At 55.8% G+C, this 18,613-nt stretch overlaps 1 protein-coding gene across 4 annotated transcripts in view; it reads left to right on the plus strand.

Annotated features, from left to right (window-relative positions):
• Positions 1–18,613, plus strand: part of VIPR2 (vasoactive intestinal peptide receptor 2) — a 59,292-nt gene that overhangs the window by 17,447 nt on the left and 23,232 nt on the right. For 2 of the 4 annotated variants that reach the window (XM_072776771.1, XM_072776772.1), the window contains exons 3-4: positions 4,314–4,421; positions 10,300–10,397. In XM_072776771.1, coding sequence (XP_072632872.1) covers positions 4,314–4,421; positions 10,300–10,397 — 206 coding nt within the window. Of the gene's footprint in view, positions 1–31; positions 198–4,313; positions 4,422–10,299; positions 10,398–18,613 lie in introns of all 4 variants that reach the window. The other 2 variants (XM_072776773.1, XM_072776774.1) reach the window with 2 other exon arrangements.

Raw genomic sequence — 18,613 nt, forward strand, 5'->3', positions numbered from 1 at the left:
GAGGGCATCCGTTTCCTTTTCGTTATGGCAGATTCCCCCGCACTGGGTGGGACCCTGTGCTCTGACAAGAGGATCCCGGGTTCAGGTGTGTCCCATGTGCCTGTATCTCCGGCACATTCCAGGAGCCGCGTCTCCTGACCCGTATTCATCAGTGTCCTGTCTGCGCCGCCAACAGTGTTTCGAGGCTGCACACGCAGGTCAGTGTTTCTGAGCCGCTTGGTCTAGATGATTGTTTGCGTTGGGGCCTGTCCTCGCTTTGCCCCTGAAACTGGCCGGGCTCCTGGAGGGCAACTGGGGGGGTCCTGGTCAGTTCCTGGGGGGCTTCTGGCCGGGCCCCCGCATACCTGGCTCCTCCTGAAGCCCGCGGGAGACTCTGCACCCCACCGGTGCATCCTGGACCCGTCACTGGCCCAGCTGCCCAGGTCATGCGCTTGTCCTGCAAAAAACAGGGAGAGCGGTCGGCGGGCAGTGTGGACCTGGAGCTGCCAGGGGTGGCAGGGGCTGCTCCGGGAGCTCACGTGGCCGGAGTTGTCGGCGGCCCTGCAGACCCTCAAAGAAGAAATCGCAGACAAGATGCGTTCACGCAGAAGAAACACACGGAGCCCCATCAGCAGGTCCAGACTCAAGGGAAAGGCGTTGGCTTTATGTCTCAAGTTCCAGAAATAAACACACACTTTATGTTTTGAATTAATAGACGTCAGAGGCATTTTTTCTGGCTTTCAGTTCACCAGGCTGCTAACCATCGCTTAAGGAAGAAGGCTTCTCCTCCATCTTCTTGGTGGGTTTTGAAAGACAGAGAATATTTCTGTGATAAGTGAAAAATACACATTTTAACAAAAACTTCTCACATATTTATTCATAAAACAAGTTAGATAATTTACATGGGCGTTTTAGCTGGTAAACACCATGTGGAGAAAGTCTCATCTGCTGGACGAGGGGACCCTCAGCAGCGGCCCTGGGATGGTCACGGCTTCCGTGATCTTCTCTCTCTGCCTTAAGCTTCTGGATGACTCGCGAGCCTGGCGTGTCGGTCAGTGGGGGGGCCTGCGTCGGCTGGAGCTGCAGGAGGGTGCCGTCCCGGAGAACTCCCTGCGGCCACGAGCTGTTCCCATCTGTGCTGTGCTGTTGTCGCCACAGACCACGCGTGGCTGTGGAGCATTTGTCCAGCTCCTGCAACTGAGGAACTGAATTGTTATTGTATTTGATTTTAACTAATATAGATTGAAATTGAAAAGGTCACAGAAGCTTGGGCTGCCAAATTGGAAAGTGCGGTTCTCCGACTTTGTCCTCAGCTGTATATGAGCGTGTACCACTTGGTTCATCCTCTTGTTCTTACTGTTTTAGCAGAGTTCCGACCTCCGTTAAGTAACCACAGTGTCGGCCAGGATCCGGGTGGGTCCCTGCCTGTGGTTGCTCACTGAGTTTAATCATTTCTAACCATACCTGCTATTTTAAACAAATGGTCTTTGTTACATTAAAGGAGTCTCATTAAGAGTTTTTGAAAATGAGGAATGGCTGCTAAACTTTGTCAGATGACTTTTCAGAGTCTATTGATAAGAACAAACGCTTTCCCTTTCAGACCAACTGACATCCTTATCACCATCTTAATTCCCAAGGTTGCTGCCAAAGTGTAAGAAAAATGAATTCCACATGCAGGCTGATTGCCTCACTGGGCCACTGTGTCTGACACCATCTACACTGCTCACTGGTTCTCAAACTAGCCTTTTCTCCAAATGTATTGCCTTGGCTCACACTTTTCTTTTATTGGGAAGGACTCCGGCCTGTCCTCTCCTGTCCCTCCTCCAATCTGCCCTCCAGCTGAGTCCTGTCATAATTGTTGGATCACAGTTGACCTCATAACAATTGATATTTCCTTCCTTGTGTGACTTTATGCTTTTCCTGCCTGATTTTTCTATTCCTTTCTTTTCTATGTATCTGTCAGTGATTAAGCATCACACTTTGTACCAAAACAACAAAATGCTCTCAAGACAATCATATACCTCCTGCCTTGGTTGGCCAGATTGGCCTGGGGGCTCCCAAGGGTCTGTTCTGGTCATGGGGCATATGCTCAGCCCCCAGACAAACCTGGCAGGGGCAGGAAGGACAGAGGTCTCAGTGTTCAGAATTCAAACATGATGTGATGTTCTTGAGTCCAGTGCTTGGTGTCCTGCGTCCAGAGCCCCCCGGGGGCAAGCTTTACCTCCTCATGCTCCTCACTCTTCGCAGGCGCGGTGCCTCCCTCCGCCTCCCTCATTTCTTAGGCCGGGTGTATGCGTTCTCTCCTCCATGTTTATTGACCTCTCCGAGTGCTGCCCTTTCAGACTTCTTGATGTTATTTTCGTGGGATTAGGGAAGTAGAATCGAGAAGCTCATGGACTCCTACTTGGCTGTATCCTCCCCTCAGACTCACTGCAGACGGGGCCACCTCCACACCAGCCTCTGGCCCTCAGTGCTCTCAGCCTGGGCCGTCGTGTGGCTCCCCGCTGGGGCATAGGTGGGAAGGCGCCTCTGCCACTATTGCCCAAGGCCTGTACAGCCGGGGCGTGAGGGCCCAGTACACATATAAACGGGGCGAGGGCTTGCCAGCAACAGAAGGGGTGATCCAGTGGACTCTAGGAACTTAAGTCAAGTCCTGCTGTAATATGAAGATGGACTGCAATGAACCCATGGATTTTATATCTCTCCATTAAGGTTCTCACTATTGAAACAGAAATTTGTCATTTTTGGGGTGACGACTGTTGACCCTCCCCAATGATCGATGGCCTATGTTCGGAACGAGCTGCCTTCCCAGTGGGGCAGTCTCAGCATTGCTTGTGCTTCTTGGGAGATCTGGATACCCCCACTGTCCCTTGTTGGCTCTCTGTTGGGAACTGGGCCCTGTCCCGTCCAGGCCTCTGCCTCCTGTGCCAACAGTGGATGGTGTCATGTGAGCTGTCATTGCAGGGCCACTGCCTGCCCTGCTCTCCAGCCTTGGCACACTCCTGGGGAGCCAGCCACTCACTTGTACTTGAAGACTCGTTCTGAATATCTCTTCAAAAGCAGTATTTTCTTTAAATATGTAAGAACGTGAGGGGGGCCTGGGGCTCCATCAGTGAAGCGTCTGTCTTCTGCTCAGGTCAAGGTCTCAGGGTCCTGGGATTGAGTCCCGTGTCGGGCTCCCTGCTCAGCAGGGAGCCTGCTCCTCCCTCTCCTCCTCTCCCTCTCTCTCTCAAATAAATAAAATCTTTTAAAAATTTAAATATGTAAGAACGTTAATATGGTGTGAATTTATGTGCTCATTTAATCACTGCCATATTAATGAATTTTTAGAATACATATATTTTTATTTTAAGACCTTTAGAAAGTATTTTCATCTGGAAAACTTGACTCCTAGCCACTTCATCAGAGGCATCTGCATTCTTGAAGTAGAATCCTCCTATTCAAACCAAGCGAATGCTCCGTGAATGTTTCTGTGTCAGACTGGCTGGTGCGTCAGAGAGAACTGTGGTTGGTTTGTTGTCTCCATCAAGGCTAGCACATTGGTCCGCCAACATTGAACTTTAAGTGAAAGATAAAACTTTAGAGGTCACAAAATATAGTAGCAATACCTTGCTTGGACTTGTAGTAAAAAGCTGTGAGTTCAAGTATGGATTTGCTCAGGGATTGTGTGCTGTTGAGAGCTCTCTGCTGCCTGTCAGGGTCAACAGACACAGGTTTGTAGGCTTTACACAGGGCGGGGTTTTGCTGAGACCCCCTGAGAGATCCAGAGGGCAGTTTGTAAATTAGGTTATCTGATAACTGCATGAGGGTAACCTAAGTGGTGAACACTTAGATGCTTCCTTGACTGTTAAAATCAAGTAAACTTATCAAATATTTAAATTTGCAAATTATCCTCAAAGTTGAATGCCCTGAAGGCACAAGTGTGCATTCATCCCAGGGAGCCTAAGCCTTCAGGACTCACACAGACCCCCAGTAGTACCCATGTTGTTACCCTGGGGGATGCACATCAGCAGGAGAAAAGTAACTGCCTGTTTCTATTAAAATCCTGCATGCGTGGCACACACTGAAATATTCAATTACTTTCTACCACACATCTGGTTATTTCTCCAAACCTGATTAAAGTGAGTACACAAGCTAAGAATATGCTCAGTAACATTGTTGGTGCAAACTTGTTTCACAGACAAGTGATTCACAAGGTGATTATCTAAATACCGGGCAGTCGGCTTGCAGAGGCTTAGACAGATGTGCCTCTTGGGCCTGGGCGTCCCCATGGGCAGTGGCGCCTGTGCTCCCCTTGTGCAGCCTTGGCTTCTCACATGTGTCTCTCCCTGCAGCCTGCACCGGTGTCTGGGACAACATTACCTGCTGGCGCCCTGCAGACGTAGGCGAGACCGTCACAGTACCCTGTCCTAAAGTGTTCAGCAACTTTTACAGCAAACCAGGTACTGTCACATCTGCACCTGCAGAGGCTGCAGGGCAGCCACTCCCTCAAACCACGAGAAGCAGGCTCACTGGTTGCCTGCTCTAGCGGGTGCATGAGCAGCTGCGGCATCGCGGGCTGCACTGGCTGTCGGAGCGGGAGGGTGAGAAGCTTCTTGCCAGGTCAGCCACCTGAAACCAAACACAGGGGAGAGCAGGCCTCAGGTCAGCACAGACGCCCAATCCCGACCATGACATGTGGCCTGAGCACCGGCGTGCGGGCAGCTGTGGGGTTCAGGCACCTGGAACGTGGACGTGGTTCCGTGCTCCCTGCTGTGTGTGGCTGCCCGTAGGCCCAGAGACCATCTCCCAGAGACTCAGGGACAGCGGCAAGCCCCTCTGCACCCAGAGGTGGCTTCTCATCCACAGGAAACATCACACTCACTGGGCTGAGTGTCCTCAACTCCCAGCCCCCACTTTCTGAACTGGGTCCCTGTGGCCAGACGACCCAGAGTCTCGGTCTCCAGGGTCAGAGGGCCTGGGGGGTGAGGGTGCCCCCGTCCTGTGCTCGCTGTCTGCACAACCCTGCAACACCTCCTGGCTTGTTCCCGAGAGGGTAGTGGTGGCGTGTTGTGTTGTAAACCATCCAGATTTTCTTTTTTTTTCCTTAAAGATTTTATTTATTTATTCATGAGATACACAGAGAAAGGGAGACAGAGGCAGAGACACAGGCAGAGGGAGAAGCAGGCTCCATGCAGGGAGCCCGACGTGGGACTCGATCCTGGGACTCCAGGATCATGCCCTGGGCCAAGGCAGGTGCTAAACCACTGAGCCACCCAGGGTTCCCCCAGATTTTCATAACATGAAGAAATACATCTGGAAAAATAGAAAAGAGAAGAGACATCTGGAAATCAGAAAGATACTTTGGAGTCTGTAGAGGACTTGTTTTCATCTTGAACAAACATTATAGGGTAAAAACCCTGAGAACTAGAATTGTTGAAATACTTTAAGCGGAGTGTTGTGGCACAGACTGGGATGGAGGAAAATGAGATTCTAAAGAAAAAGGTTTTGTTGCAAGATGAGACTGTTTCTCTGTGAGTCAGTGAAGCACTGTGGGCAGGCCCAGGTCACGCCTGCATACGCATCACTAGGTTAGAAAAACTAAACCATCTTAAAGAATCTGAACTCTAAAAAAATATCCTGTCTAATCAATAACGTTTCTGCTGAAGGTTCTGGGCTGCAATCTCCCAGAAATCCCGAATGAACGAGCACAGACCCAGGCTTCCCCTCCTCGGAGGTTTCGCTCCAAAGGCTTCCGGGGGCAGCCGGGGGTCTTCACCTGACAAACACGGCAGCTCTGGTCCCCGGGTGTCTGTTGTGAGCACCCAGCCCTGGCCAGGCAGGAGCCAGCTGGGCCACGTGTGCCCAGGTCGGTGCAGACACTGGCCCTGCTCTGAACCATTGAGCATCCTCTCCTTTGGGGAACTAGAATTCCTGGGCTGTATTGGGTTAGTGCTTGGTGCTCTGTCCAAGCAGGGAGCGTGGCACTGTCTGCTGCTGTGGGGAGCATCACTACCACTGGGAGATTTGCTGGAGTTCCCCGGTCTGTGTATCACAGCTGATGATCTCAAGTGTCTTTGCCTCCCCTTGTTTAACAGGCCGCAAAATGTCCACGAGAGGTGCTTGCACAGACTCTTGACAAATCTAAATCACCGTCTGCGTGGAATGCTTGGGGTGTGTTTGCAATTACTTAGAGAACCACGGACGTCTTGCAGAGCTGGGGGCTGTGTAGGGCTGGGGCAGGGCCCACGGGGCATCAGGGGAGGCCCCACGGAGGAAATCTGACGGAAGTAAAAGGCTGGTTGTGAAACACCATCAAGAACCAATCGGGCTGGAACCTGGGTTGTACTTCCCAAGTTACAGAAAACTTCTACAGAGATGCCAGGTGCTCCTCACAGGGACTTGTAGGGGGCCCAGGTCACAGAAGGACATGGGGTCACTTCACCCCACAGACCCAACATTCAGGAAATAGATCCATGTTTTTATAACAAGTTGTTTTCTGAGTTCTCACACATCCAGGAGGTGGGAGGGTGGGGCGGGGGGGGCTCTCCCGGTCGCCATGCGTGTTGTCACGGCAGCTGCACCTTGCTCTCTGTTGTCTCTGAGGGGGAAAGCCCCTCTGAGCTGCACTCAGTCATGGGTGCGAGTAACAATAAAGCCATGGGGACCCTGCACCAAGATCAAGTCTCTAAAAGGGAGAGCAGAAAACCACCACATGGGGAAGAGGCCGGGCCCAGGGAGGAGGAGCTGTGATGAGAAGAGTTGGAGTCTTGGGGTGCCGTGGTGCCTCCCGTGCCCCAGAGGAGTAGAGTTTGGGGGATAGCTGGGCCTGCCCTGTCGCCAGCAACAGGGCCCTGCTTGTCCTAGGAGCACACGAGCATGTCCTGAGACGAGCCGGGCATTGGGGTTGGACATCCCCAGGGCTGTGCCACTCTCCTGACCAACACTGCACCCCGGGACTCACACACCGGACCTGTGCTCACGGGAGTGTGTGTGTGGGGGTTGTCTGGGGAGCAGGGGCCTCCATGCCCAACAGACTCCAGCCTTCCTGCTGCGAATGGCCATGACCTCCTCCTGGCCACGCACACATGGACACTTCCCTGGGAGCACCCTTGGGGAGCAGGGCACAGGCACCGTTCAGAGCCTGGCCGAGGGCCACGCAGACAGAGCTCATGAAGAAAGGGGCCCACCAGGGGTGAGGTGAGCGACCCCACAGAGACGAGGTGGCCCCACAGTCAGGGTGGGAGGAGGTGCACTCGCAGAGGATGGAGCAGGGGGTGTGGCTTCTGGGCCCAAAGCTGTGCACACCCCCACTTTTCTTCCCTCATCCTGCATTCACCCCCAAGCTTCTCTCACACCCCACTCACCTCCCAGTCCCCCCTCACCAACCCAGGTCCCCCTCACCTCCCCATACCCTCCTCACCTCCCCAGCCTCCCATCCCCTCCCAGCCTCCCTCACCTCCCCAGATACCCCCTTACCTCACAATACCTCTGTCACCTCCCCAGCCCCCCCACCTTCCTAGCACCCTTCACCTCCCCTGCCCCCCTCACCTCCTAAGATTCCCCTCACCTCCCCACACCTCTATCACCTCCCCAGCACCTCCCCAGCACCCCCTCACCACCCCAGCCCCCTTACTTCCCCAGGTCCCCCCTCACATCCCCAGCACCCCTCACCTCCCTAGGTCCCTCCTCACTTCCTAGCACGCCTTCAACTCCCCAGTACCCCCTTCACCTCCCTATACCCCCCTCACCTCCCCAGTTCCCCTTCACCTTCCCAGGACCTTCTCACCTCCCCAGCCCCCCTCACCTCTCCACACCCCCCTCACCTCCCCAGCACCCCCCACCTCCCTAGCTCCCTCTTACCTTCCCACACCCCCCTCATCTCCCCAGCACCCCTCACCTTCCTAGGTCCCCCCTCACCTCCCCAGCACCCCTTCACCTCCCCACACCCCCCTCACCTCCCCAGCACTCCTTACCTCCCCAGTCCCCTCTCACCTACCAGCACGCCTCACCTCCTAGGTTCCCCCTCACCTCTCCAGGTCCCCCCTCACCTCCCCACCACCCCACCTCCCCACCCCTTCTGCACATGGCTGCCTCCTCTGACTCCAGGTGTCTTCGAGGAGGTGAAGCCAGGCAAGGTGGAGAACCTGTGGAGGGGGATCGACCTCATGGAATAAAGTTTGCTTAAGCAACTCCCTTAGTTTACTGTTTGCTGTAGCGAATGAGAGATGGCCGGTCAGCATCCCTCCTGGTTTGTCCCCGGGAGCTGGGCGTGTACAGGTTGGACAGCAAGCATGCTGCGTGGTGACCCCGCAGCCTGGGATGGAAACGTGGCCCTTGCTTGTGGGCATAGGTCTCCCACCTGTGGCGTGGGACCATTAAAAGGTGCCCCCCATGTCGCCGTTGGGTCCATGGGAGCCTCGGTGCAAAGTCTGGCTCATGGCAGGAGCTCAGTGAGCAACCTGCAGCGACCTCACCCCCTCTGCTATTCGGAGTCCTGATCGTTACCTTGTGGGCGCCTCAATCTCCCTATCTATATAATAGGGCAGGGGAACCTGGTCTCGGGGGCCCTGCCCCCCTTAGGACTCTGTCCTGCCTCCACTATCCACATGTCTCGCCCTCCAGCCCCCCGCAAGGCCCCCCGCGGCTCTCCCAGAGCCGGAGCAGGAGGAGATTTGGGGCCTGGACTCAGGAAAATACGGGATGGCGGTGTTGGGCCATGGTGGCAGCCCAGGTGATGCTGCTGGGGGCTTTGTGGAGACCTCTGAACCCCGCTTTCTTGCCGGTGGGCGAGTCAGGGTCTGGGCCGTCCCACCTGCCTCCACACAGCAGGCCGAGAATCACTTATGTGTATTATCACCTCAGTGTGAACGCACCCTGCTCCTGACCTTGTCTGGTCCATCGATTGTGTAGGCTGCCCTGGTGTAGAAAACAGAAAGCATTTTTGAGTAAGGAACCCTATTTCCACCATTCAGTCACTATAGAACCTTGGGCGTGTCACTGAACTTCAGTCTCACCTGTAAAACGGGAGCAGTAATGCCCGGGTCGGCCCTGCAGTGTTGGCCCAAAACAAAGACATGAGATCCGTGAGTGAAAATATTTGCTATTCTGGAAGCCCTGAGGGCCGTGGGATCGGGAGAAAGCTTGGTGGGTGCTGAGTGCTGAGTGGTTAAGCCTCTAGGTGCTGACGGCAGGAAGCGCCTCCCCAGGCCTGAGCTTCCTGAAGCCCACCCTGCAAGGCCCAGCCCTGTCCCAGGTCATCAGAGCCCCCTTAGGTCACTCGTCACTACCCAGTGCCGACTGTGGCCACCTCCTGAGGACACCACCTTTGTTTTAAAGACTATTTATTTACTTGTTTGTTTATTTATTTATTTGAGGGAGTGGGTTGGGGGAGGTGCAGAAGGAGAGAATCTGAAGCAGACTCTGCACTGAGCATGGGGACCGACATGGAGCTCAATCCCACAACCCTGAGATCATGACCTGAGCCGAAACCAAGAGTCAGACCCTCAACCAACTGAGTCGCCCAGGAGCCCTGACCCTTTAGGTAGAGGGAACGTTCCATTCCTGAGCTTAACCCACACGTTTACATTAATTACATGCAGAAAGAACTGGTGCTATAAGATCAACACTGTCTTTATTTCATGCAATTTAAATCTTTTTTTCTTGCCTAGAAATTATCTTTATTTTTTTTCATTTTTTAATCCATATATGTGCAAAATTCAACTGAGTTGCAATTTCTATTTAATTGCATTTTTTATTTTTCTATATAAATGTACTTTATTTTATTTTCTAATTGAAGTTCAATGTGCCAACATATAATATCACAGTCAGTGATCCAATTTAACTCTTATGCCCACGGTCTCTTCCTCTGCCATCACTGCCCTTCCACTGATGTAACATGCTGCCTGCCTGTGCACTCTGGTCGTGCCCAGAGCTGGCACGGAGTAGGATGGAGTGGGGTAGCCAGTACTGCCGTGGCTGGGATTTGGTGATAACTCTCCCGGGACAGAATATGAGTCTGTTAGTTTTCACTGTGCTTCTTCACAGCGGCAGCCATGCCAGCCACTACAGCTGCACCTTTGCTTCATGGCCCAGAAGCTTTCCCACCATCCACCCAGGCCCCACAAGACCCAGCTTCCGTGGGTAGGAGCCCTGCCGGGGTGGGGCAGTGAACGTGCACACACTGTGAAGCGTGTGAATGGAGTGAGACAAGGCTCCGCTCTCCACCCACCGGAGGGAGGCAGCAGAGAGGGCTGTCCCCCGTGAGCGTGGCCTACACAGTCCCCACGGAGGCCAGCAGTTGGGAGCCCACAAACCTAATGCTGAGACTTTATCTTCCAGGAAACATAAGCAAAAACTGCACAAGGGATGGGTGGTCGGAGATGTTTCCAGATTTCATAGACGCGTGTGGCTATCATGATGCTGAGGACGAGAGCAAGGTAAGGGCCCCGCGTGGTTCCCGCTCGTTCTGGCCCCTTTTCTGTAAGTGTGCACGCAGCAGCGCCCACCTGCTGCCCGACAAGAGTCGTGTACACGTCCTTCCTCCCCTGAGCGCTGCTACTTCTCAACAGCCAGCGTGGGCAAAGCCCCGTGTGGGGTCTGCGCCTGGCCCGTGGCGTCATCTCACAACCGTCATGGGGTTGGAGGCAGGAGGGCCTGAACATTGGCTCGTCTGAGGGGCTGTGCCTGCCTGAAGAGCCCCAACGAGCACTCACTCTGCCGACCAGTTTCCTTGGCCCGGTTGAGGCTGCGTCACGGTGTGGGCTGCCCAGCAGCCTCACTCTGGATCTGCGAGCCCTGAGCCAGGGGCAGGAGCCAGAGTCCTGGCAGAACGAGTGTGCAGACTAAAGCCCTGAGTGTGCTCCTGCCGGCAGTGCCCAAGGCATGCAGGCCCAGCCTGTGATGTGGGCTGTGCTGTGTCAAGTGGGGTACAGGGGCCATGGACATGTGCTCACCAGGAGCCCTTTCCCTGGGTGTGTGACCCCATGAATGCCACGGCCAGTCGGGCCTGCTCCACCCTGGGCTCCCCCCGCAGCACCATGTGACGGTGGATTTGCTTTGTTCACCACCAGAAAACCAGGTGACCGCTCTCCCTCGGGCTGCCCCCCACCCCCTCCCTGAGGCTGTGTTAGCCCCAGGTGAACAAACGCCCTGTGAGCCTGAAATCGAGCTGTGCCCACGCCTCCCCTGTAAGCACCCACTGGGTGAGGATGTGCTGAGGTGCTCTGAGAGAGCCAGAGGGGCTTCCTGGCACTTGACCTCACGGTCACGCCCGTTTCCAGGGGATCCACTCGTTTTTCATGTGTTTGCTCTCCTCACTAAAATTTGGGGTATAAAGCTGGTTCCTTTGCCTCCACATTACCAAGTTCTAGAAATGGAAGTCCTTCCGTCTCAGCCAGTGTCCCCCCAAGTGATGCTGGTGCGGCCAAAGTGGTGCAGGGCACGCGTGAGCCAGGTCGCTCCTCAGCACAGTCTCATGTGGGCCTTCCTGCCGAGTGTGCCTGAGGTATGACATGGGACCACCCCAGGCGTCCCTCACTGTGTCACACTTGGAGTGTACTGTGTTCTTACAAACCAAAGGCTGTGGCGACACTGACAGAGGGTCCACGGTGGCCAGTCGTCTAACAGTAGTTGTTCTTCATCTCCCTGCATCATGTTTTGCTAATTCAGGCCGTATTTCTAACGTTCTTGTGATCATTATATTTGTTACGGTCGCCTGTGATTGGCAGTTAGGATGCACGGAGAGCTCAGGTGATGATCAGCATTTTTTAACAATAAAGGATCTTTAAGCTACGTTCGTCATTTTCACAGACATGACACTCTGGTACATTAAGAGACTAGAGTGTGGTAGGAACGTAGGTCTTATAAGCCCCAGGAAAGCAAACAAGTCGCTGGACCCACTTTGTTGGGAAATCGCTGTGCTGCACGGTCTGGAACAAACCTGTCTCCATGGCACGCCCGCGTGTAGGATGATGTTGGATGCGTGTGTGTATGTATGTAAATTGTAAAATGAGTCCCTCGATCAAGCTGATTCTGCATCTCCGTACATGCGACCCTTTATGTGTGACATGCAGACCTCACTATCTCACACACCGATGGTCATGCACAGCCCCCGCCCCTTGTCTGGCTGCGTCTTGGTGACAGCCCACCTTACAGATGGAGACACCGAGGCTCGGGTGTGACCAGGTTGGAGGCCCCAGCTCTGTTTCTGTTGTGCAGTCACTGAGATTTTCCATGTCAGATGTAGTCAACGTGTTCTCTGCGAGCAGCCGCAGGCTGCAGGCAGTGCCTGGGGGGGGGCGGGGGGCGCTAGCAGCCCCTCTGGCAGAGGGAGCCTCTGTGGGGCCCATGTGCACCTGCTGCCCACCTGCATTACATCCTGCACATCCCTCAGGACACATGAGCCGTCTGTGAGCACCGCAGCCAAGTTACAGGACAGCTCCTGGGACATCACTGAAACGTCACGTACTCAGAACCGGTGCCACAGAACATCCTGGCGGTTCCTCCTCCTCCTGACCTCCTCCTGGGCTGTGTGCTGTCGGCGGCGGGAGCCATTTGTCCTGCTGGCGTGCGGTGTGGCCACATGGGCTCTGCACACCGGCCAGGTGAGGCCTACCTGCCAGGGCCGAGCTCAGCCCTGGACATATTTCACGTCGCTTTGGTGTTTACTGACTCAGCGAGAAGCCCCAGTGAGAAGTCAGTCCCTCGTGAGTTATCTGTGGGGCAGGAAGGCCCTGGGGTCTGGGGGTTCTGGCGGCCATTTAGCTACCACTGCTGGAAGACACAGGGAGGGCAGTTATGTGACCGAGGCCGCAAGTGCAGGTCCCCCAGGGCGAAGCCCAGTGTCAGTGACCTGCCGAGGTCAAGTCTGAACTCAGAAGGCGTTTTCATAGGAGGATACCCGAGGATTTCAGGTTTGAGACTTGCCCCCTCTTGCTGTTGGCTATGTGATGACGAACCAGGAGGTGCTTCTGTTGGCTTTCCAAGGATAAGTCTCGAGCTGGGGCCGAGTTTACCCCCAGCTTCCTTCAGAACTGTTGCTGCAGCAAGAAATGCTCCGGGGACCAGGAATGGAGATGCCCCTCCTCATGGTGGCCAGGGCTGCAGGAGTGGCTCCCCATCACCCGCCTCCCGGACAGCCCTGCTGGAGGCCGTCAGACCGTTCCAGGCACAGAAGACAGGCCCTGGGGACTGGGACAGTCTCGGGCCTCCGTGGTTGGGGGCAAGGGGCTCTGACCCCCCACGTCCACCCGCCCACCCCGTCCGTGGGTGCCCCAGACGCCTACGTGGGGTAGAAGCAGCGTGCACCCCACAGCAGTGTCATCCACAGCCAGTTGCAGGTCCCTGTCCTCTTTCATCCATCCCACAAATACACGTGTCCTGGGAACAGCGGTGTCCAAGTGCATCCTCGGTTATTACAGATCCGCTGTGGCTGTAGAGGAGTCGCCGTGGGAGGGCGGGTGCTGAGAGCTGACCTTGGAGGCGACGCTGGCTTGCTGGACCAGTCGAGGCCGCCCCTGCTTCCATGCGTCCCCTGGGTCACACCAGAGGTGGCATTTCCGGGAAAACTGATGGGGAAGTCTTCCAGGCCCTCCGGGAAGTGTGTGACTCAGTAAACCCCGCCGGCAGGGAGCACAGAGTGTCTCTGCTTCTCTAATGCTTCTCCATCCAGTTTGAAGAGCTATTTTTCTTCTTAATTAAACATTTCAGAGATTTTACAAATATCGTGAATGCATATTCCCTCCTAATGGATTAGAAAATCAAAATATTTAACGTGTGGAAGCGAAGAGAATGATGGCACGAAACCAAAGTGCATAACTTGTCTTCCTGACAGCCGTTTCCGCCGTTCACATACTCCGAATACTTGGTTGTTGAAGGGATCGTGTCGAGGACGAGAACCACGCGGTGTCGGCAGTGCCGAGGGCCCAGCGGGTCGCTGTCCCAGCTGGGTCTGCTCCGTGGCTGGGGGCCGGGGGCTGGCGGGCAGCCCAGCGACCTTGGCCTCCGATGTCGCTCCTCATCTTATCAGCAGCTCCGTGTCCTCCCGGCTCCCTGGTATTAATTGGATTTCCTGCTCTCACACAGCCCGACTCTGCTCTGGGTGCTGCGCGTGCAAACTTTGTTGGCTTCAGGATTAATTAAATTCAAGGAAAAAAAATTAGCCTCCACAGAAGCCACAGGCTTGGCTCCGTGTGGTGAGGGAATGGAAGGTAAAGCCACCCCAGGAATGGGGAGACCACGGAGGAGGACGCTGCCCGAAGACCCCAGAGGCCCCTGAGATGTGACAGGAAGGGGAGCGGCTTCTCATTGTGGGCCGAGGCAGCCGGGTCTGGCGGTGCTCTGGACCTCCCCTCCCTGCTCCCACGAGCCACAGCGGGACCCTGAAGCTGGCCAGGCATGGCTCAGCCTCTGTCACAGGCCCCTGGTTGCCATGCCAGACCTTCCCCGTCCATGCTCTTCTCCCGTCGAAACCACTGTCCCCCAGGCCCGCTCCACCCCGAGGCTCCCTTGACCTCAGCACATTGGCTCCCCTGACCCCAGTCTCTTGGCTGTTTTCCCGCAGCAAAGGCTGTCGCTGTCTTGTGCTGCATCTTGAGTGCCCACTGGGCCAGTCTCCTTGCCTCAGGTCTCTGTCTGCTGCCCAATGTCTACACCACTCCGGCCTCCCAGGCAGGCTGAAAGCTGGTGAAACACGGAAACGCCTAGAAACATTGCAGTCATCACAGGTCTCAGTGGGGCTGGGTGGGAGGTCTCTTTCTCCTGCGTATCAGGAGCCTCCAGACGGTGTACAAGGACCCCAGACAGCACCTGCCCCCTTCTGTGCTTCGTCAGCGTTCGCGGCGGTGCTTTTGGCTGCACACCCTGAACCGCCAGAGGACAGCAGTGCTGCAGACACACTGGCGTCCTGTGCGGTGGACATGCAAGGCGGTGCCCCCCACGTGTCCTCTGTGTTATATATTTGCTAACATGGTTCTTGAATAAAGAGCGCTTCAGCTAAATTTAGCCAACAGAGCCGTCTGGCGTCTCAGCCTCCCCATGCATCAAGTGGACACATTTCTTCCATATTATGCCATCTCCCTAAACATATTTTCACAGTCTCCAATCAGCTTTCAGATGCGCCAGTAACTCTCTCTGCCTCGTGGGGACTGCGGCCCCCCCCGGCCCCCACCCTGACCGCCCAGCTCATGGCCACCCCCTGTCTGGGGCACTCTGGCTCACCTTGGCGCTTCACTCATACCTCACGGGGACCGTGGGAGCATGATGCTGCCCCACCGCTCGGGGCGGGCTCCCCTGGGGACCCTTGGAGCCAGGATTCAAGCCCTGAGCCAGTGTGTACCTCCCGGCAGCAGACGGGTTTGCGAGCTCACCCGAGGTCCTTGCCTCGGGGACGGTTACCAGGTTACTCCAGCCTCTGAAGCAGCTGTGAGGCCTGCATGCACCTTGTTTCCCATCAGACTGCAGGAGGGAGCGTCCCCCTGTGGTTCTTAGGGTCATGTGGGTGCCTGCCCATCAGCAGTGGGTGACACTGAGGGCCAATGCCATGAGGTGGGCACCAAGACTGGGCGCGGAGATGCAGCTGGGATGCAGAGGGAGAGCCTCGGATGAAGCCTGGTCCAGAATGCTGCCACCAGCGTGCGCGACATACTGCTGCCCGGGGTGCGGGGCTCTTCCCCAGCCCGCCGACCCAGATCCAGGCTCAACGCTACCCGGGAGCATAGATGACATTCAGAGGATTCACCAGACGTGCAAGGCCATCAGCCATCTCCTGCTAGTGTTGACTGAGCCCGTGGCAGTGATCCGTAGTTCCTGCCTGATGAAGGACTGAGTCTTTCCAAGGCCAGAGGAGAATCTGGATGAGAAGCTAAGAAGGAAATATAATGAGAAAACGGTCACTGGGGAAGGAGGCCCACGGAGCCTCACAGGGGTGGGAGGGCTCCACCTTGCACCCAGCATCCGGCACGCATGGGCAAGGCCTGAGTCCCTTATCCAGTGGTGTGGTGGGGACGTGTGTGTCCTCGAGCCAGGGGCCTCCTGCGACAGCCTGGCCTCCCTGGCCCCTCCCTTCCCTTGGGCTTGTCGATGAGCCGCCTTGCCTGGGGGCTCAGGCTTTTGGGGCTCAGGTAGTTGGTGCCTGCAAGGCCGAGGTGCCAGCTGCCCTGACCGGGCCCTCCGGTCAGCAGAGGCAGCACGGGTCCTCTGGTAGGTGGGGCCCCTGATGTTCACCGAGGGGCCCCACTAGTTCCTACACTTGATGCACTGACATGGGGACTAACTGCAATAGCAGAAGGAGGGTGGACACCGGGAATGTCCGATTCACGGGGGCGAGGGCTCCATTGGGAACAGCAGAGGAGGGTGGAGTGGCAGCCCTGTCAGCCGTGGGTGCTGTGAAGACTGTGGGGCCATGGCTCCAAGGGCCAGGAGAAGCGCTGACCAAGGACAAACTCCTTGCGCCCAGAAGGTCCTTGTGGTCACTGTGTTTGCCCTTTTAAACATATCCTTGTTATACTTACTACTTTTTCCAGAAGTCAACATGTATTATTTTTGTTCAAATAAAATCTAATTTTAGTCCAAAAAAACTCCACTTACACTTATGCCAAGTTTGTCGAACCTCTTCTCAGTACTGTTTGCCTCTTAATCCTAGACTTTGTGGGGACAGTGAGAACACCCAGCTAAACACGGGGTTCAGTGATGCCCTTCCTGCCTCCAGCCGGACGCTCTGGGCAGCATGTCCCGTGTGTGCATGGCTGCCCAGGTCACAGGTGCTGTGTGGGCACCTGGCCGCCTGTCGCAGGCTGCACACACGTCTTCTTACCCCTTACAATGTGAGGGTGCCCTCCTGAGGCTCAGCACATGTCTGCTCCCCCATCAGGACCCCAATCCCATCCAGGTCCTGGGACAAAGCCCTGCTACACCTGCCCTGCCAGGCTCTTCAGTGGTTTCCCGTTTGGAACATTCTTCAGTCTTTCCCTACATGACACCATGTTTCTGAAGAACATAGGCCTGTGACTCTGTGAAGGGTCGTCTGTGGGTTTGATGTTTCTCACAGTGACATTCAGGTGGGATAAAATGTTCCAAAATATCTACAGCTATTTACCTGGGAAATGTCATATTTGGATTTTAAAAGATAGTCCTTTTCCCTCTGAGGCCTGCACACCAGCAAAGGAGCATCCATGGCATGGCTGAAATAGGGGCACTGCCCTCGAGCTGGAGCCCGTAGGATGCTCTCCCCAAAGCCTTTCCCCTTAGGAATGTTGGCAGAGTTGCTGCAGAGCCTTTACAGTGAGAATAGGCACCTCCTTGTAGTCCAACAGAGGGCTGCTGCTCCATGGGTGCCCGAACTCCCACCGTGGCCCCAAAGGCACTGAGGCAAAGGCCCCTGGGCTGCCACACTGCAGCTTGTCCTCCAAGTGGAGCACGCCTCAGGCCCTGAGCCCTTGTCTGCCACCACAGGGACGGTGACGCGTGAGTCCTGAGTCGGGACAAGCACCTGGTATTGTGTCTCGGGCCCAGGGGCTGCTGCACACCTGGCCAGCCTCACCACCCTGTCCCCCTGCCCTGCTGAGCGCTCCTGCCCCAGCTCCCACTGCCTACCTCTTCCTGCCCCTGCTTTCGCCTTGGCTGTTGGGTCTGAAGCAGGAGCTAGAAGTGTGGCTTGGCCCTTGCTCCTCCACCACCTGGTTGTTACGTGCACCAAGGACCGGAGCTGTGCCTTCTCATCCAGGTGGGACCCACTCTGACACACAAGCTACCTGAGCCTCAGTGGCGCAAAGGGCACTAGGTGCTGGGCCATGAATCATGACTAGGAGGGACCGGGAGAGACCGGGGTTTTCCAGACAGTGACGCGTGTGACGAGGGCATCGGGAGGTTCAGAAGAGAATGCAGCTGGGTGTCTGTCTCACGACGTTGCTGAAGGAGAGGTGACAGGCGGACCTGGCTTCCCCCCGGAAAGCTTCTGGGATGGTGCCGGGCTGAGTCCGGAGGCTCTGGCCCCCCGATGCCTTTGTTAAAGAGCGGCTGGAAATCTACCTCACGCTGCAGCCCAGCACAGACATTTCGCAAAGCCACACTTTCTGTGCTGCTCCTCGTTAACGCTTGGTTGCTGCCCACTAAAGTGATTGCATAACTGACTAATGGGTTATAATGGGGTGAGTACATCGTATGTCGGCCAAACCTGGCCTCTTGAGAGAGAAAGGGGGAGTCATTAATAATCACTCTGGACACCAGATGCAAACCAGGCCTGGCCTGGGCAAATCAGGCTGTGTGGTCACCCTGGTTATGACTCACTGTTTGGAAAACGCCAGCTGGGCCTTCCATGTTCCCCGAGAGGGACCCTGCCTACCATTGGAGCCGCGGCACAGATGTATGTTCGTGGAAAGTTAGGACAGGATATGCATGTGCCCTTGTGCGACACACCTGCTGCGCGGCTCAGGAAGCAGGCCCCACGATGGGCTGACAGCAAGGGCAGCCCGGTCTCTTTCTGGGACGTCCGTCCCCCAGGCAGGACCACCAGCTGGAAGCTGACTGATCAAAGCGTCTGCTCACCCACCTCAACAGCCACCAGAGGGCAGGGGCCCGGCACTGCCCCCCTCCTGCCTCCAGGGCCTCAGGGCCATGCTGGCTGCTCCAGAGTTGGACGCAGGAAGCACCCACCCCT

Source organism: Canis lupus, chromosome 15 (assembly GCF_048164855.1).
Source record: "Canis lupus baileyi chromosome 15, mCanLup2.hap1, whole genome shotgun sequence".
Classification (NCBI taxonomy): Eukaryota; Metazoa; Chordata; class Mammalia; order Carnivora; family Canidae; genus Canis; species Canis lupus.